Raw genomic sequence first — 13,686 nt, forward strand, 5'->3', positions numbered from 1 at the left:
GATCTTGTAATCTGAGCTGCGCTCGATCAATTCTCCTCAAGATTTTATGCCAGAAATGGACTAAACTTATGAAATTAAAATTCAGTGTATTTTGCAATAAAATTGTAGCTTTACTTCTGGTGTCACTTGTGGTAGAACTGTCCTCTGCTAATTTTTCTAATAGTTCTATTAACTTTTCCAGCCCATCAACAATAACTCTAACCGCTTGTGCTCTGGCACTCCATCGTGTTTCAGATTCACGTTTAACAGTTTTCTTTAAAGCATTTTTTAATAATTCCCATTGAATTATTAATGTGAGAATGTGAGATAAAGAGATATATATTGTCAATTATTCCAAAACATGTTACAACAATTGGATCTTGCTTAGCTGCAGTAACTCCTACTAAATTTAAGGAGTTGTTATCACAATTTACAAATAATGCTTTATTATTTTTCTATAATTCTTTGTTGAACACCAGATATGTGACCTGACTGACATCATGGCAGCGTTATCATAACATTGTTATCTACAGTTTGTTAATGAAATCTGATCAAAATTTAATTTTTCTAAAATAGTATTTTCAATTGAGGATGAATCTTTAGCATGTATTTCAATAAATCCCAAAAAAGATTTTTTGATAGAAACTTTTCTGTTGGTAAAATCAATATCTACATACCTAAAGACTTGCGACATTTGTTCTCAATGAGCGATATCAGAAGTCAAATCAAATAAAAGTCCATACTATTTATTTCTTTTGATGTCACTTATTAGTTGATTTCGAACTGTGGATGCCAGAAGATGAATAAATTCATTTTGAATTTGTGATGATAGGTATAAGACAGTTCTTGGTGTTTCCATGACATTTTTAAAATGATTTGCTAATAGTGGATCAAACTGAGCTACAAGTTTAAGTAAAGATAATAGGCTTCTGACATTTGTACCATCTTGAAGTGCTAGATTTTCAACATGACCACATAGAGAAAGATTTTGTATAATCAGATACTTCATGCAAGCTAATATTCGTTGCAATATATTTCACCACCATTCTTTTTCAGACTGTATATTTGTTTCTAATGATGCATCATCACTTCTCATTTTATTAATTAATCTTCTTTCTGTTTCTTTCCAAGTTGAAAACGATTTTCAATTTATTTTTTTTTGCTCCATTTATTAAAACCAGATGTAGTTACGAAAGATGATTGTGTAATGGAATTTGATGTAATAAACAGTAAGCAACAAAAGCAGTACACTGCATTATTTTTTCGTGAATATAATAACCAAGATTGATTAATTTCAGTTCCTTCTTCTTCATTACTGACCTGTCGAGAAAACCAAGATTTTGGCATTAGATGATTAGCTGATGTTGCTACTGCATTTAGACTGTATTCATTCTGAAATATATGGGTTCCATGAATAATCATTTCTGTGCAAAGTTGGTTTGATATTATTGGAAGATTATTCATGAATTTTAAATAAGCAACATCTTTGAATTCCAGAACGTCTGGAATTACAGTGTTTCTGTTGCATTTTCTGTACTTTTTATTAGATATGGACATGGACTTGGAACTTCAGATGTACTTGGGCCCCCATATTCATCATTTTCAAAGTCTTGTATATGTTGTGATGTGTTATCACATAAAAGTTTAGCAGCAGTAGGAGTACAACCTAAATCTGATTCTGACTCTGATTTTACTTCTTCATCCTTCTTATCTTCTGGTTTTTCTTTCTGCAATTTTTTTACTAAATATGATTCCATTGTTATTCTGGATTTCTGAGCTTCTTTTTCTTGCTTTAGTTTTCTTTTTCGATTCTGGGAACTGCTAAGTTTTATCCAGGCATTGACATGGTCTAAATAAAAAATAAATTTTAATTATATTAATTAAGATATTACTTTTGAACAACATAACAATAAATAAAATATAAAAAGGAGAACTTACTTTATTGCAAACTGCAAACAATATAGTAATAAAATTTGAATATTGTCTATCTCTTCAATTATTTTATTGAACACTGTTATAACAATTTCACTCATACACTGTTCACTGAATAATAGAATCGTCGAGTTGATGTTAAAAAAAAATGCAATATACAGTCGACTCCCCTATAACACGGTAAATATGTTCCGTTCTTTATGAATCCATTTTGTACAAGTCCTTGCCAATCACAGCCCGGCACGTATGCACTTTATGGACTACGGCTGTTTGAAAGGTTTTCTTCCATAAAATTAATCAATTCCTAGACTAATTCGACTCAACATTTCCAAAATATGTATATTTTTTTTAAAGGAATAATCCGTATAAACTATGCTATAAACAAAAAATTGTAGGATTACTTACCAAGTGTGCACCGTTCGAAGTCGCCATTGCTTAAGCTTGTTTTCATCGCGGAGCAGCGCACCAAACGGCGGCCATGATTTCTGATAAGTTATTTTTCTGCAAAAACTTCGTTGAACTTTGGAGACATCATTAATATAAATAATTTTTATGGCCGTTGAATAAGAAATGTTTCTTTCACAAGAAATGTATAAAATTAGTGCTGTATTAGACTTACGGTACCTAATTTACATACTGTACAGACGATAGTAAACTCAACTTACTCGCCTAAACTCTCCGTAGCGTGGAGCTGGACAGCGGAAAGTATATATATAATTATAATAAAGTTACAATAAATTAAGTTAATATTGTGAGGACCCAACCGAGGTCCGAATCATGTAAATCGTGATATTCCTATGTTTAAATAATAACGATAGATTAAATATGAGAGGGAGAGAAAAATCCCATAACTTAAACAACGCGGCACAAAATGTAGACAACGAGTCTCGGATGACTCGAACATGTGTTAAACTAACTGTCAATGTCAGAGTGAAAAGTTATAAGTCAGAGACAAGTGGTCATATGCAGGTAGAACTTTGACCCCAGCGCTCATAAACAGTCAATCTAGGGAAACAATTTCTGAAAAGAGGGAAAGATTTCAGAGATAAATCATTGCATATGATCATTCGAGTACCCAGATGACAGAAATCGCGAGTAACGGAGTTAAATTATGAGCACGAGTCTTGCAATTTTGTCAACAATCCCCAAGAACAATCGACAGAAAGGCGTCGAGCGGACACCTGGAATCGGACCTTTCCTGTGACCCGAGTCGGTCTCGATTCTCCCCAAAACAAAAGAGAGACCAATCGGGAAGCGAGGAAGGGGACGAGGGGCCAATCAGAAGTCCGAAAAGTGGGAGGAAAAACTATAAAAATCCGTCAAGAGGGGTCAAGAGGGCTTTTCCGTCAAGAGGGCTCTCCTCCGACTCCACGAAAGGTAGTGACTTCTATTGTGGTGTGTCGTCGCAAAGGAACTGTGGACTCCGCCGCTTATATCTTCCGATTGTCTGCCAGGATCAGCAACAGCATCTCTTCCGCCCCGGGGCTACGACCAACGCCGAAATTCTCACACTCCGCATCTTCGAGGGAAGAATCTAGTGAAGGACTGTCGATGGCCAATGTAAGCATATATGTTAACAAATAAACGGCTTTCTTGTGTAAAACACTTGTCGTCATTTGCCTCCTCCGTCACCGCCCACATACAACCTTCCCTTAGGTCCATCCTGACGCATGATTAATAGATCCCACCTAGGAGACGGCTACCTTACACAGGTGCCGTGAAGTGGGTTTCAAGCCCCCTATTTCCCCCGAGTCGGCCATCTTACAATATATAATTATATATACAGTACCTAATTTATATATAATTAATATATAATTATATGTACAGTACCTAATTTATATACAATTCTGTACAGACAATAGTAAACTCAATTTACCCGCTTAAACTCTCTGTAGCGTGGCGCTGGACAGCGGAAAGTAGTTTGGCTGCCCGATGACGTTTTACCAAATTATAGGAGTTTTTTTTACCAGGTTTGTATGGATACTGTCACAATTTTTTCACCGTCATATAGGAATCCAAACTATAAGAACCCATGTTATAGGGGGGTCGACTGTATATAAGTAAAATGCATCTCAAAAATATCTATAGTTATATTACATCAATTTTGCATAAGGAGAAACAAGTCCTCTCCATTATGACATTCACACATGAAATAGCTGATACAGTACTTATGGTGAAAACATACAGTATAACGTAAAAATGTTATTTTCTAGCCCCGAGGAAGACACAAGTGGTGTCGAAACATCAACTTTGTAAATAATAAAGGATTTTTTTGACTGAAAACCGATTACTTTTATCCACATCTATAGTTATAGTTCAACCGCCAAATTAATAATAGTTCAAGGTCGAAGGACATATAATAAAATAAAAGACTACAGTGTATTGTTTGTTATTTTTTTAAAATAACAAGCATGAGCTGTAATTTTGTTTAAAAAATAAAAATATATCACTATTTTAGATAAATAAAGTGTTCAGAAAGAAAGTACGTTTTGTATATAGAGCTATTTGATTGATTTACTGCAAACATTTATAACATATTTTATCAGACAAATCAAAAAACGAAATAATGATGTTACAATGATTATTAATTTAAAACATATTTCCCAGAAATCGATCAAAATAACAATTGAAATTTTCCAGAAAATCTTGTTTGTCTTGGAGATCATTTGGCACCCCTGTGAATGGCGCCCAGGGCATGATAGACCCCCTTGCCCCCCTCACTACACTAGTGGTTTGACTACATACTTTCCTCACACAAATAATTTTTTTTCTCATATCCATAAATAACTCATTGAAAGAGATTATACAGAAGTTAGCACACCAGAAAGGCAAAGTCTCTGCAAGAAAATGATGATTTTATTATTAATTTGATGGCTTCATTACTAAGTTTATTAGTTTCTTCTTAAAATAACCAAGGAATGTCATCTTTCTTGCTTAAATTTAAAAGCATAGTTTAATTAATTAATAAATACAAAATTCTATATACACAATGATTCTGTTTTCTGAAAATGTAAAATGCCCAAAATAGTATCAACTATTGGTGCCATTGCAATGAAATGAAATTCCCAGATGAATGTTTGCAAATAGTCCCAACATTATGATGAAATTCTATCATAAGTCAAATGTAAAAATAATGGCAGTGATTAAGTACAGTTCCAAACATCAAGCATAAGCTTATGTATTGTAATCAGTTACTGTACCATAATACAATATAGCAATGGTGTTTTGTCTTCATTAAACTTCAAAGCAATTTTTAATATTTTAATTAGTTACAATAATTGGTATTTTTACCAACAAAGATTCATGTAGAGGCAGATATTCATCAGCTTTGAAAGCCAAAGATTATACCAAGGAGTGAGATAAGTTGCTAATTCCTAAAAGATAGGTGACTCAAAAATAAACTAAAATAAAAAAAAAAAAATCATCTTTGTTTAATGAAATTACTCAAAAAGAAACCGTAAAAGAACAATTTCAGTTAATATAACATGTCATACCTACAATATATATAACAAAAATTTTGGAAACAAACAAAATTATAATATATACATAGACAATAGAGTCTCACAATACAATAAAATACAATACAAGTAAAGAATTAGGAGGCCGTACCTTGGGCTTAGCCTTTGAAGTGAAGAATTATGAGGGTGGGGGAGAGAGGAAAGAGCAAGTAGGGGAGAAGGGGAAAGGTAGATAGGAAAGTGGTAAGTAAGTCACCTAAACAGACAACCTGGGTCTGTTACTGGCTAAAGAAAATTTACATACACAGTGTGGGTCACAGCCCATCTGAATACAGATATTAGGTTGCTCAAAGGCTAAATCAGTGGTTAGACACTGCAAAAATGATAACAGCATGACAAGACAGGTACTATCCGTGACAAAACAGGACATAAAGGCATGATGGAAACACAACACTATGCATGACAAAAACAGAATAAGCGTGATGTGTAACATTTTTTTTGTAACTCGCGACAGAGGGTGTGATGCATGGGTACAACAACCAGAACACGAACACGAAATAAAGTAGGCACAACATGCAATTACAGACGCCAAAACGCAACAGAGAATAAACACAGGAGACAAACAAAAGTGGGCTTCATGTTGGAAGCCTTCGCATGAAGAAATGGTGTCAAGCAGGTGGAGGTTGACTAGTGGGCAGTTGAAGGCATACTATGGGTCCAGATTTTTGCTCTGTACAGGACTGCTGGTTCGATAGCAGTGCTGTATTTGAGAGATGAGTTGCAAAAGTTGATTCCCCACAGGTTCTGACAAATGGAGCAGGTGAGGAGGATGGCCTTTTGGCAAATGTGCTCTAAATGGTAATTCCAGTTTAACAGGTTGTCCACTATTATTCCCAGATATTTAATGTTGGTGAAACACTATCCTTTCTCCAGTGATTTTGACAGTGGGATTTTTAACTAAAGATTTTTTCATTGGAAAGAGTATATACCCACATTTTTTTAGTGTTTATGGTGAGCTTGTTACTTGTGGCCCAGGATGACACTTTCCCTATGATAATGTTCATTTCTTCTGGGGAAGAGCATGTCCACGATGTAGTCAAATGAAGGACTTCCTGGTTCTTGTGAGACAAAAGGATGAGAGCATCGTCAGCAAACCCAATGATTTTTCCTTTTGGGTACCCTTGGTGATTGATTTGGATGTTGAGGAGGTTGTTATACATGAGCAGCCAGAGAAGGGGCCCAGAGCTGGAACCCTGTGGGCAACCCCTTGTTATCTGTTTGGTGACAGTCTTCCCTTGATAGCTGAAGCTGGCAAGCCTCTCAGAAAGGAAGCTTTTGTAGAGCCCAAAAATGTTGGCTGGGGATGTCCTTCAGTGCCGTAAGGACAGCTGGCCACCAAGCTTGGTCAAAATCCCCCATAAAGTCGATGGACACTGCCAGGGTGTGGTTGTCCTGTTCCTTTGCCCTTTTGATTGTGTTGACCATTTGATGAAGAGCGGAGTTGGTACTTCTATATTTCCTAAATCCATGCTGATGTTTGTAAAGCTAGTGACCTGTTTCAGCATGGTATTGTGTATGGCCATAAGAGAGTCGAGAACCATGCCCAGCTAGTAATCTTGTGGGGTCGTGGGATTACTGCATTTGGAGATGAACTTGATGTTGACTTTTTTCCAGGGATTAGGAAAGTATTGAAGGCAGAGGCATTTATTGTAGATGACGAGAAAGTGGACAAGAATGGCATTAAAACCCTCTTGGCCATTTCGCCCATTATGTTGTCTGGGCAAGGGCTTTTCTAATGTTAACCTTCTTAAATTGAGTTGTGAGCTGTCATGGTAAAGTTTTTGTCATGCTTAGTAAGGTCAAGATTGGTACAGGAGTCCAAGTTTGTTTGTGAGATTTGCTGTCTTCATCGATATTATCACTGGGGAAGAGCAAGTCCATGATGTAGTCAAATGTTTCAGCTATTGAGTTAGTGTAAGAGCCATCTTGCTTTTTGACTGAGTTTGGAGTCTGTACCATTTTGTTCTTGATAAATGTGACATAGTAAGGTATCTGCCAGGGATCTTTCTCCCCAACTCTGGAGCAGAAGTGTTTCCAGGCGTTAGACCTGGCCCTGTTAATTGTTTGTTTGTAGATTGTTTCAGAAGAGCTACAGACATCATCTATGTTGATGTCTATAGCTCTTCTGAAATTTCTTTTGGCTGTTCTAGTGTTTTTGCATAGGGCAACTAGTTGAGCATTCCACCAAGTAGTTTTAACAGTTTGGATCTTGGTTGTGGTGGCCATATTATAAGCAATGAGAAGAGTGGAGTTGATGTTGTCAATAATTTTATCAAGTTCATTTGTGGTCAGGAGGTTGATTGTAGGCACGGGATTCTAGTTGATCTTGTTCTTTGTTTCTTAGTTATTCTATGGTTACTTTCTATTCCTATAATAGATCTTCCAAATTTTTAATTATTTTTTAATTTTTGAAATCTGTTTTAATAGAGTCTCACAAACTTCACTTAATGTGGACTGAGATGTTGGCAAGTTACTGAAAATGACAAGTTTTTCAGGATAGTGATGATGCTAATCTAAACGGCAGAATTTTCATAAAGATAATATATGTGCAAATTCATATTCATATTAACTACATACCAATAATGGTTATTTTTATTTGTAGTTAAATTTTAATTTAGAAACATGTTGGCTATTCAATGACTACATTCAAATTAGTGACATTCATGTCATGGTGTTTTGCAGTGGCATCCTAGAAAAAGTGTTATATTCTTTGTTAATACATGAAATTGATGTTACAGTAGAACCTCGAAAACTCGGCTCTCAATAACCCGGCACTCCGGATAACTTGGCCACACCCTGGCAGGGCAAAAAAATCCTTAGTTAATTAATTTTCATTATAGACAGCTTTATAAAAGTATAAAAGCTCTCATAAAGTATTTTTCTGAGGTCTGTCTTTTCAGGTAAATTACTGTACACAGTGTGTTCATTAATTTTCATTTTCATGTAGTAAAGGCTCTATGCCTTCATAAAGGACGTACTTTTCCTTTGTTTAAGGGTATTTGGGCAGTTTATTCTCTGTTATATTCTCAAGTAAACAATACATACAAGTACAGTACAGTATTTTCGAGGAAACACTCGTACTTATTTTTTTTAACCCCATTCCCGATAACCTGGCATTTTCACAAACTCAGCCACCCTTTGGTCCACATTAGGCCGAGTTTTCGAGGTTCTACTGTATTATCAAGTATTGTCAATGGAGAACAATAACTTATTTGATCACAGTGTTAAGTTGTAGAGGTAAAATTTATATTACATGTACTTTTTTTTTAATGACATAAAAAGTTTTACATTTTACAGAATGTCGAGTTATTAAAACTCTGCTGTATAAACTTGTGATATCGTCATATCATGTAAAAAAAATCACAAAAATCTAATTATTATTTTTTTTTATAATTGTATTTTCTCTATGTATAGGCATTACGGAAAGTCTGTACACACCTTTTTTAAATTCATTTCTTTGTCTTATTGCAAGTACAGTGGTGCCTCGTATAACGTATGCCTCGAATAACGGATGCTGCAAACAACAGACTTTCTGTTTGGCAGTTACGTGACTCGAGCAACGAACTGGCTGCAAACAATGGACTTTCCGTTCGGCAGTTACGTGAGGCGAACAAGTGCGAATGATATTTTCACTCTTTTGCCATTGCCAATGACAATCTGCTATTTTTATAATATATTAGTGTTACTAGAATATATTATTAGTATATCTGAAGTACAGACCTCCCGTTGGGATTCGGCTTGCTCCCTTGTTTATTACATACATCACCTCAGTGCAGGGTATTTACATTTATTCAAGTGTTGTGCAAATCATGGCTTCTAAAAAAACAGAAAGGTGATTTCAATTGAAACAATGCAAGAAATCATCAGAAGGAGTGAAAGTTGACAACAACTTCCTTGTCGAATGGAGGAGGTTCAAGAGTTAACCAACACTCATTGTCCAAACAGGGCTGAGGCCACCAGGATCAATGATCTCTACAATGACAACCTTGCCCGTCATTTCTGACGGATGTTGAAGAAGAGAGAGAAACAGACCACCTTGGACATGTTTTTCAAGAAGCCAGCAGGCAAAAAACAAAGGATAGAACAAGAGGAGTTGACCCTGCAAGCTCCGGTAGTCTCTCCTGAATCTGACTCCGATTAAAAAACAATAAAAAGAGACCTGCTGCAATGTGTAAAAAGTCTGTATCTGTATGAATGTGTGAAGAAAATTCTTCCATCTCCTCCTCACAACATCTGACTACCCAGCATAATTGGTGACTGCTCCATTTTCATTTTTTTAATGGTACAGTATGGTTATTTTATGCTGCGGAACGAATTATATATATTAACATGTATTTCTATAGGAAAATGCGTTTCGTATAACAGACTTTTCACTTAACGGACATGCACCTGGAACAGATTAAGTACGTTATACAAGGCACGACTGTATAAGAAAAAAGTTTCACAGGATATATTAACCTGTCCTGTGTTATTCCCAACATATCTCAGGGTTGTTATCTCCGACCTCAACTGGTTGACCCGAGATATCTCACTTCAGCATTGGAATGTTTTTGAAACTAGATGTCACTAGTCGTCATAATTTTTATATTAAAACTAACTTTCAAAATATAATTTTTTTGGTTATTACATTTATTAATATATCTATTTTGTTTGTTCAAAAAAAAATTTTTTTGGACTATACAATAGAAAATTATTCTTTTCAAACATGTGTAATTTTCGTTATCATAGGCTTAACATCAATGAAAATTCAACATGGCATCACACGCAATAGAAAAAACTTTGAACATTGGATAGGTTAAAGTTAACTCAAATAAAGTTAGGATTTTAGTAATTTGAAGCAGTCTAGTTCCTGCCACATGTGCACACTGATTGTATCAATAAAAATATTTGTTCAACAAAATTTCATAGGACCATATAATACCTTACCAAAACAAGGGATGAATAGAAATATAGAAATACCATTTTCTCTAAATGCTTACTAACTCCAACAACATTAATCACGTAACCTCATAATTTGTCTTTAAAAAATTCCTCATTTTTTCAATTTTCATCTACTTAACTATATTCTTGAGATTAATGAAAGACAGTCAGACAGACAGAAACAGTGGGAATGTACAGGTCTGCAATTTGAAGATTGTATCCCAAAAATCAAATTCTCAACATAATATATTACAAATTAATTTTGTAGTCCATACTATAGTAAACATTTTTTACTAATAAACTACATACTTTAAAATAATTCACTTACGCATACAAACTAAGTATGTCGTTGGACTCAAAGTTTGAAAAACAAAAATTTCAACTAGTTGCAATCAAAAGTTTTAAAAGATATAAAACACCACTTACTGGACAGGAATGATATAGTAAACACTTCAATCAAAAGCCTTAAATCATTTTCCAGTAAGGTTTAATTCAAAAAAACTTTTTCAAATTAAACCTTACTGGAAAATAATTTAAGGCTTCAATTAAAATTGAAGTGTTTACAAAAGTTTCAAAATTTGTAATTTACATTTGTAACATATTTTTCATAATATGCTACAAATTTACTTTTTGTGTATTAAAGTAATTATATAGTTCCACACTTACAAAAAAAATTTTTTTAATAGAATATTACATCATTTTATATCTTAATACACTATCTGGTCAAAAGTATCCGGACATCCAGTGGTATGGATTTGGAGAGTCCTGAGGCATATATTAATATGATGTTGGTCCTCCTTTCGCATCGATGACAGCATGCACACGTCTGGGGAGACTTTCCACTAGTTTTTGATAGGTGGCCATCGGAATTGACTTTCAGGCGTCCATCACAGCTGAAGTGAGTGCTGGCAGTGAGGATGGTCGATGTGTCTGGCTACGTAATCTGCATCCTAATTTGTACCAAAGGTGTTCTATGGGATTTAGATCAAGGATCTGAGAAGGCCAGTCCAGTTTTTGAACACCCATTTTGTCAAACCATGCCTGTGCAAGTCTTGATGTGTGAATGGAGCAGTTATCCTGCTGGAAGAGAAATGGGCCTTCCCCAAAATATTACCATAGAGTTGGGAGAGCAGCATTGTCCAGAATGTCCACATACATCTTAGAGTTCATGTTTCCAATCACAGGAACTAAGGGACCCAGGCCAAACCATGAAAAACACCCCTACAACACGATGCTGCCACCACCAAACTTTACAGTCGATACAATGCAGTCATGTAAGAAGCACTCGCTGGGAATCCACCAAACCCAGATGCCTCCATTGGACTGCCAGATTGTAAAGCGAGATTCATCACTCCAAAGAACACTTTTCCACATGTCCTCAGTCCAATGACGGTGAGCTTCGCACCATTGCAATCAACGCTTCACATTCTGGAGAGTGATGTTCGGCTTGTGAGCGGCTGCACAACCATGGAATCCCAGGTTTTTTAACTCTTGATGAACAGTCCTGGTGCTAATACTAATGCCTGATGATCTTTAGAACTCCTGAGTGATTTCAACCAATGAGGGTGTGTGATTTTGTTTCACTACCCTTTTCAGAGTTCTACAGCTCCATTAACTAATTTTGTTCAGCCTGTCACGTCATTTTTTTCCACTTTCACTGCCTTGATGTTTTCACTTCACAATTACATCACCCACAGTGGATTTTGGTTTCTGTAGAATGTCTGAAATTTCACAAAATGATTTCCTACAAAGGTGGCATCCCACTATAATGCTATGATCAAAGTCACTGAGCTCCTTTGACTTACTCATTGTCTCACAAACACATAAATATGACCTGACAAACCACTACCAACACTTTTATACCTTTCGGTTACACATCAGAGACCATCATCTACCAGATCCACTTCTTTAGGAGGGTGTCCGGATACTTTTGGACAGATAGTGTATATATAGCTTCTGTCAAGAACAATTTTCAAATTCCTGGAAGTAAATAACAATCTTGTATCTTCCCAACTCAGTTTGAAATTATCTTCTGTGAATAATATGGACAATGCTGTTTCTTTACAATATTATCTCTCTATTGTCTCATAGATTAAGTGAATCAATTATTAACATATTGTGTTAAACTAATTCTCCAAGATGAAAGAAAAAAATAAAATCAAATACCAAAAAAATTATAAATTCTTATCCTGATGAACTAAATGTTTTAAAATACAGTGGTACCTCAGGATACGAAATTAATCCGTTCCGGAACTGAGATCGTATCATGAAAATGTCGTAAGGTGGATCATCTTTTCCCATACGATTACATGTAAAACCAAATAATTCGTTCCAACGCGAAAAACATACTCAAATTAAAGCCAAGTAATACATTAAAAAAAATAACTGTAGTAAGAAAAACAAATGAAAAATGCGAACTAATNATATTTTATATATATTTTTTTGTATTATTTTTTATTATATTTGAATGTGCTATATTTCAAATACAGTTTGATTTTATGATTTAGCTTATAAAAAGTATATTTTAAAAATTTTTATTAAACATTATGAATTGCATACCTCTACTAAAAAACTTCAGAGGATTCACCATAGCAACAAGACTTTCCATATCATAATATGCTGTTGTGATAACACCACCATTTCTTTCTATTGCTGCAATAACTGGTTCTGTAGCATGTTGCACTTCTATATTAATTTTATGTGAGAAATCATCCATTCCCTAAAAATATTAATTTATTGTTTAATTAATATTTCATTAATTTTTCAGATAATAAATTATAGTAATAATATAATTTAGAAAGAACAGTAAAGTTTAAATTAAGAATAAAGAAAATAATTCAAATACTTTGTTCGTTACAATGAAAGAATAACTGAAGATCGCTTAAATCGATCAAAAACATTTTTAAAGCATTAAACATTGTGCTGGACTGGTGAAAGGTGTTGTTTATTTTACATTATTTATTTAGCTCCAGTAAGCATTAGTTTATCTGTGTTGATGCAGGTTCCATTCCTGTCTGCCCTGTAGATCTCTACATTAGGATGTAATTTCTTATCTACATGTACAGTTCCAGTTTTCTGATATAGAATTACTGAAAATACTAATCACACTAGAGCAAACTAATTTAACATTGAAAAATACATAAAGAATGAAGAGAAAATTTTCTCACTTAAGTCCTTTACGAAAGGCTTAAGTCAGAAAATTATTAATATCTTATGATTCCATATAAATTGAATCATAACAAAAATCAGTCTTTAGTTTCACTTTAATTTAAACAGCAAATATCCAACAAATTTGTTACACTTTCAAAACAACATATTTTTTGATAATGTCGTGAAT

The 13,686-nt window shown here is 34.5% G+C and overlaps 1 protein-coding gene across 2 annotated transcripts in view; it reads right to left on the reverse strand.

Annotated features, from left to right (window-relative positions):
• The window catches only part of LOC111614084 (39S ribosomal protein L15, mitochondrial-like), a 58,261-nt gene that overhangs the window by 21,884 nt on the left and 22,691 nt on the right, over positions 1-13,686 (reverse strand). For both annotated transcript variants that reach the window (XM_023355474.1, XM_023355465.1), the window contains exon 4: positions 12,909-13,068. In XM_023355474.1, the coding sequence (XP_023211242.1) occupies positions 12,909-13,068 (160 nt within the window). The remainder of the gene's footprint in view (positions 1-12,908; positions 13,069-13,686) is intronic.

The sequence above is a fragment of the Centruroides sculpturatus genome, unplaced genomic scaffold, assembly GCF_000671375.1.
Source record: "Centruroides sculpturatus isolate CEXI.00-Female unplaced genomic scaffold, Cexi_2.0 scaffold2, whole genome shotgun sequence".
Lineage (NCBI taxonomy): Eukaryota > Metazoa > Arthropoda > Arachnida > Scorpiones > Buthidae > Centruroides > Centruroides sculpturatus.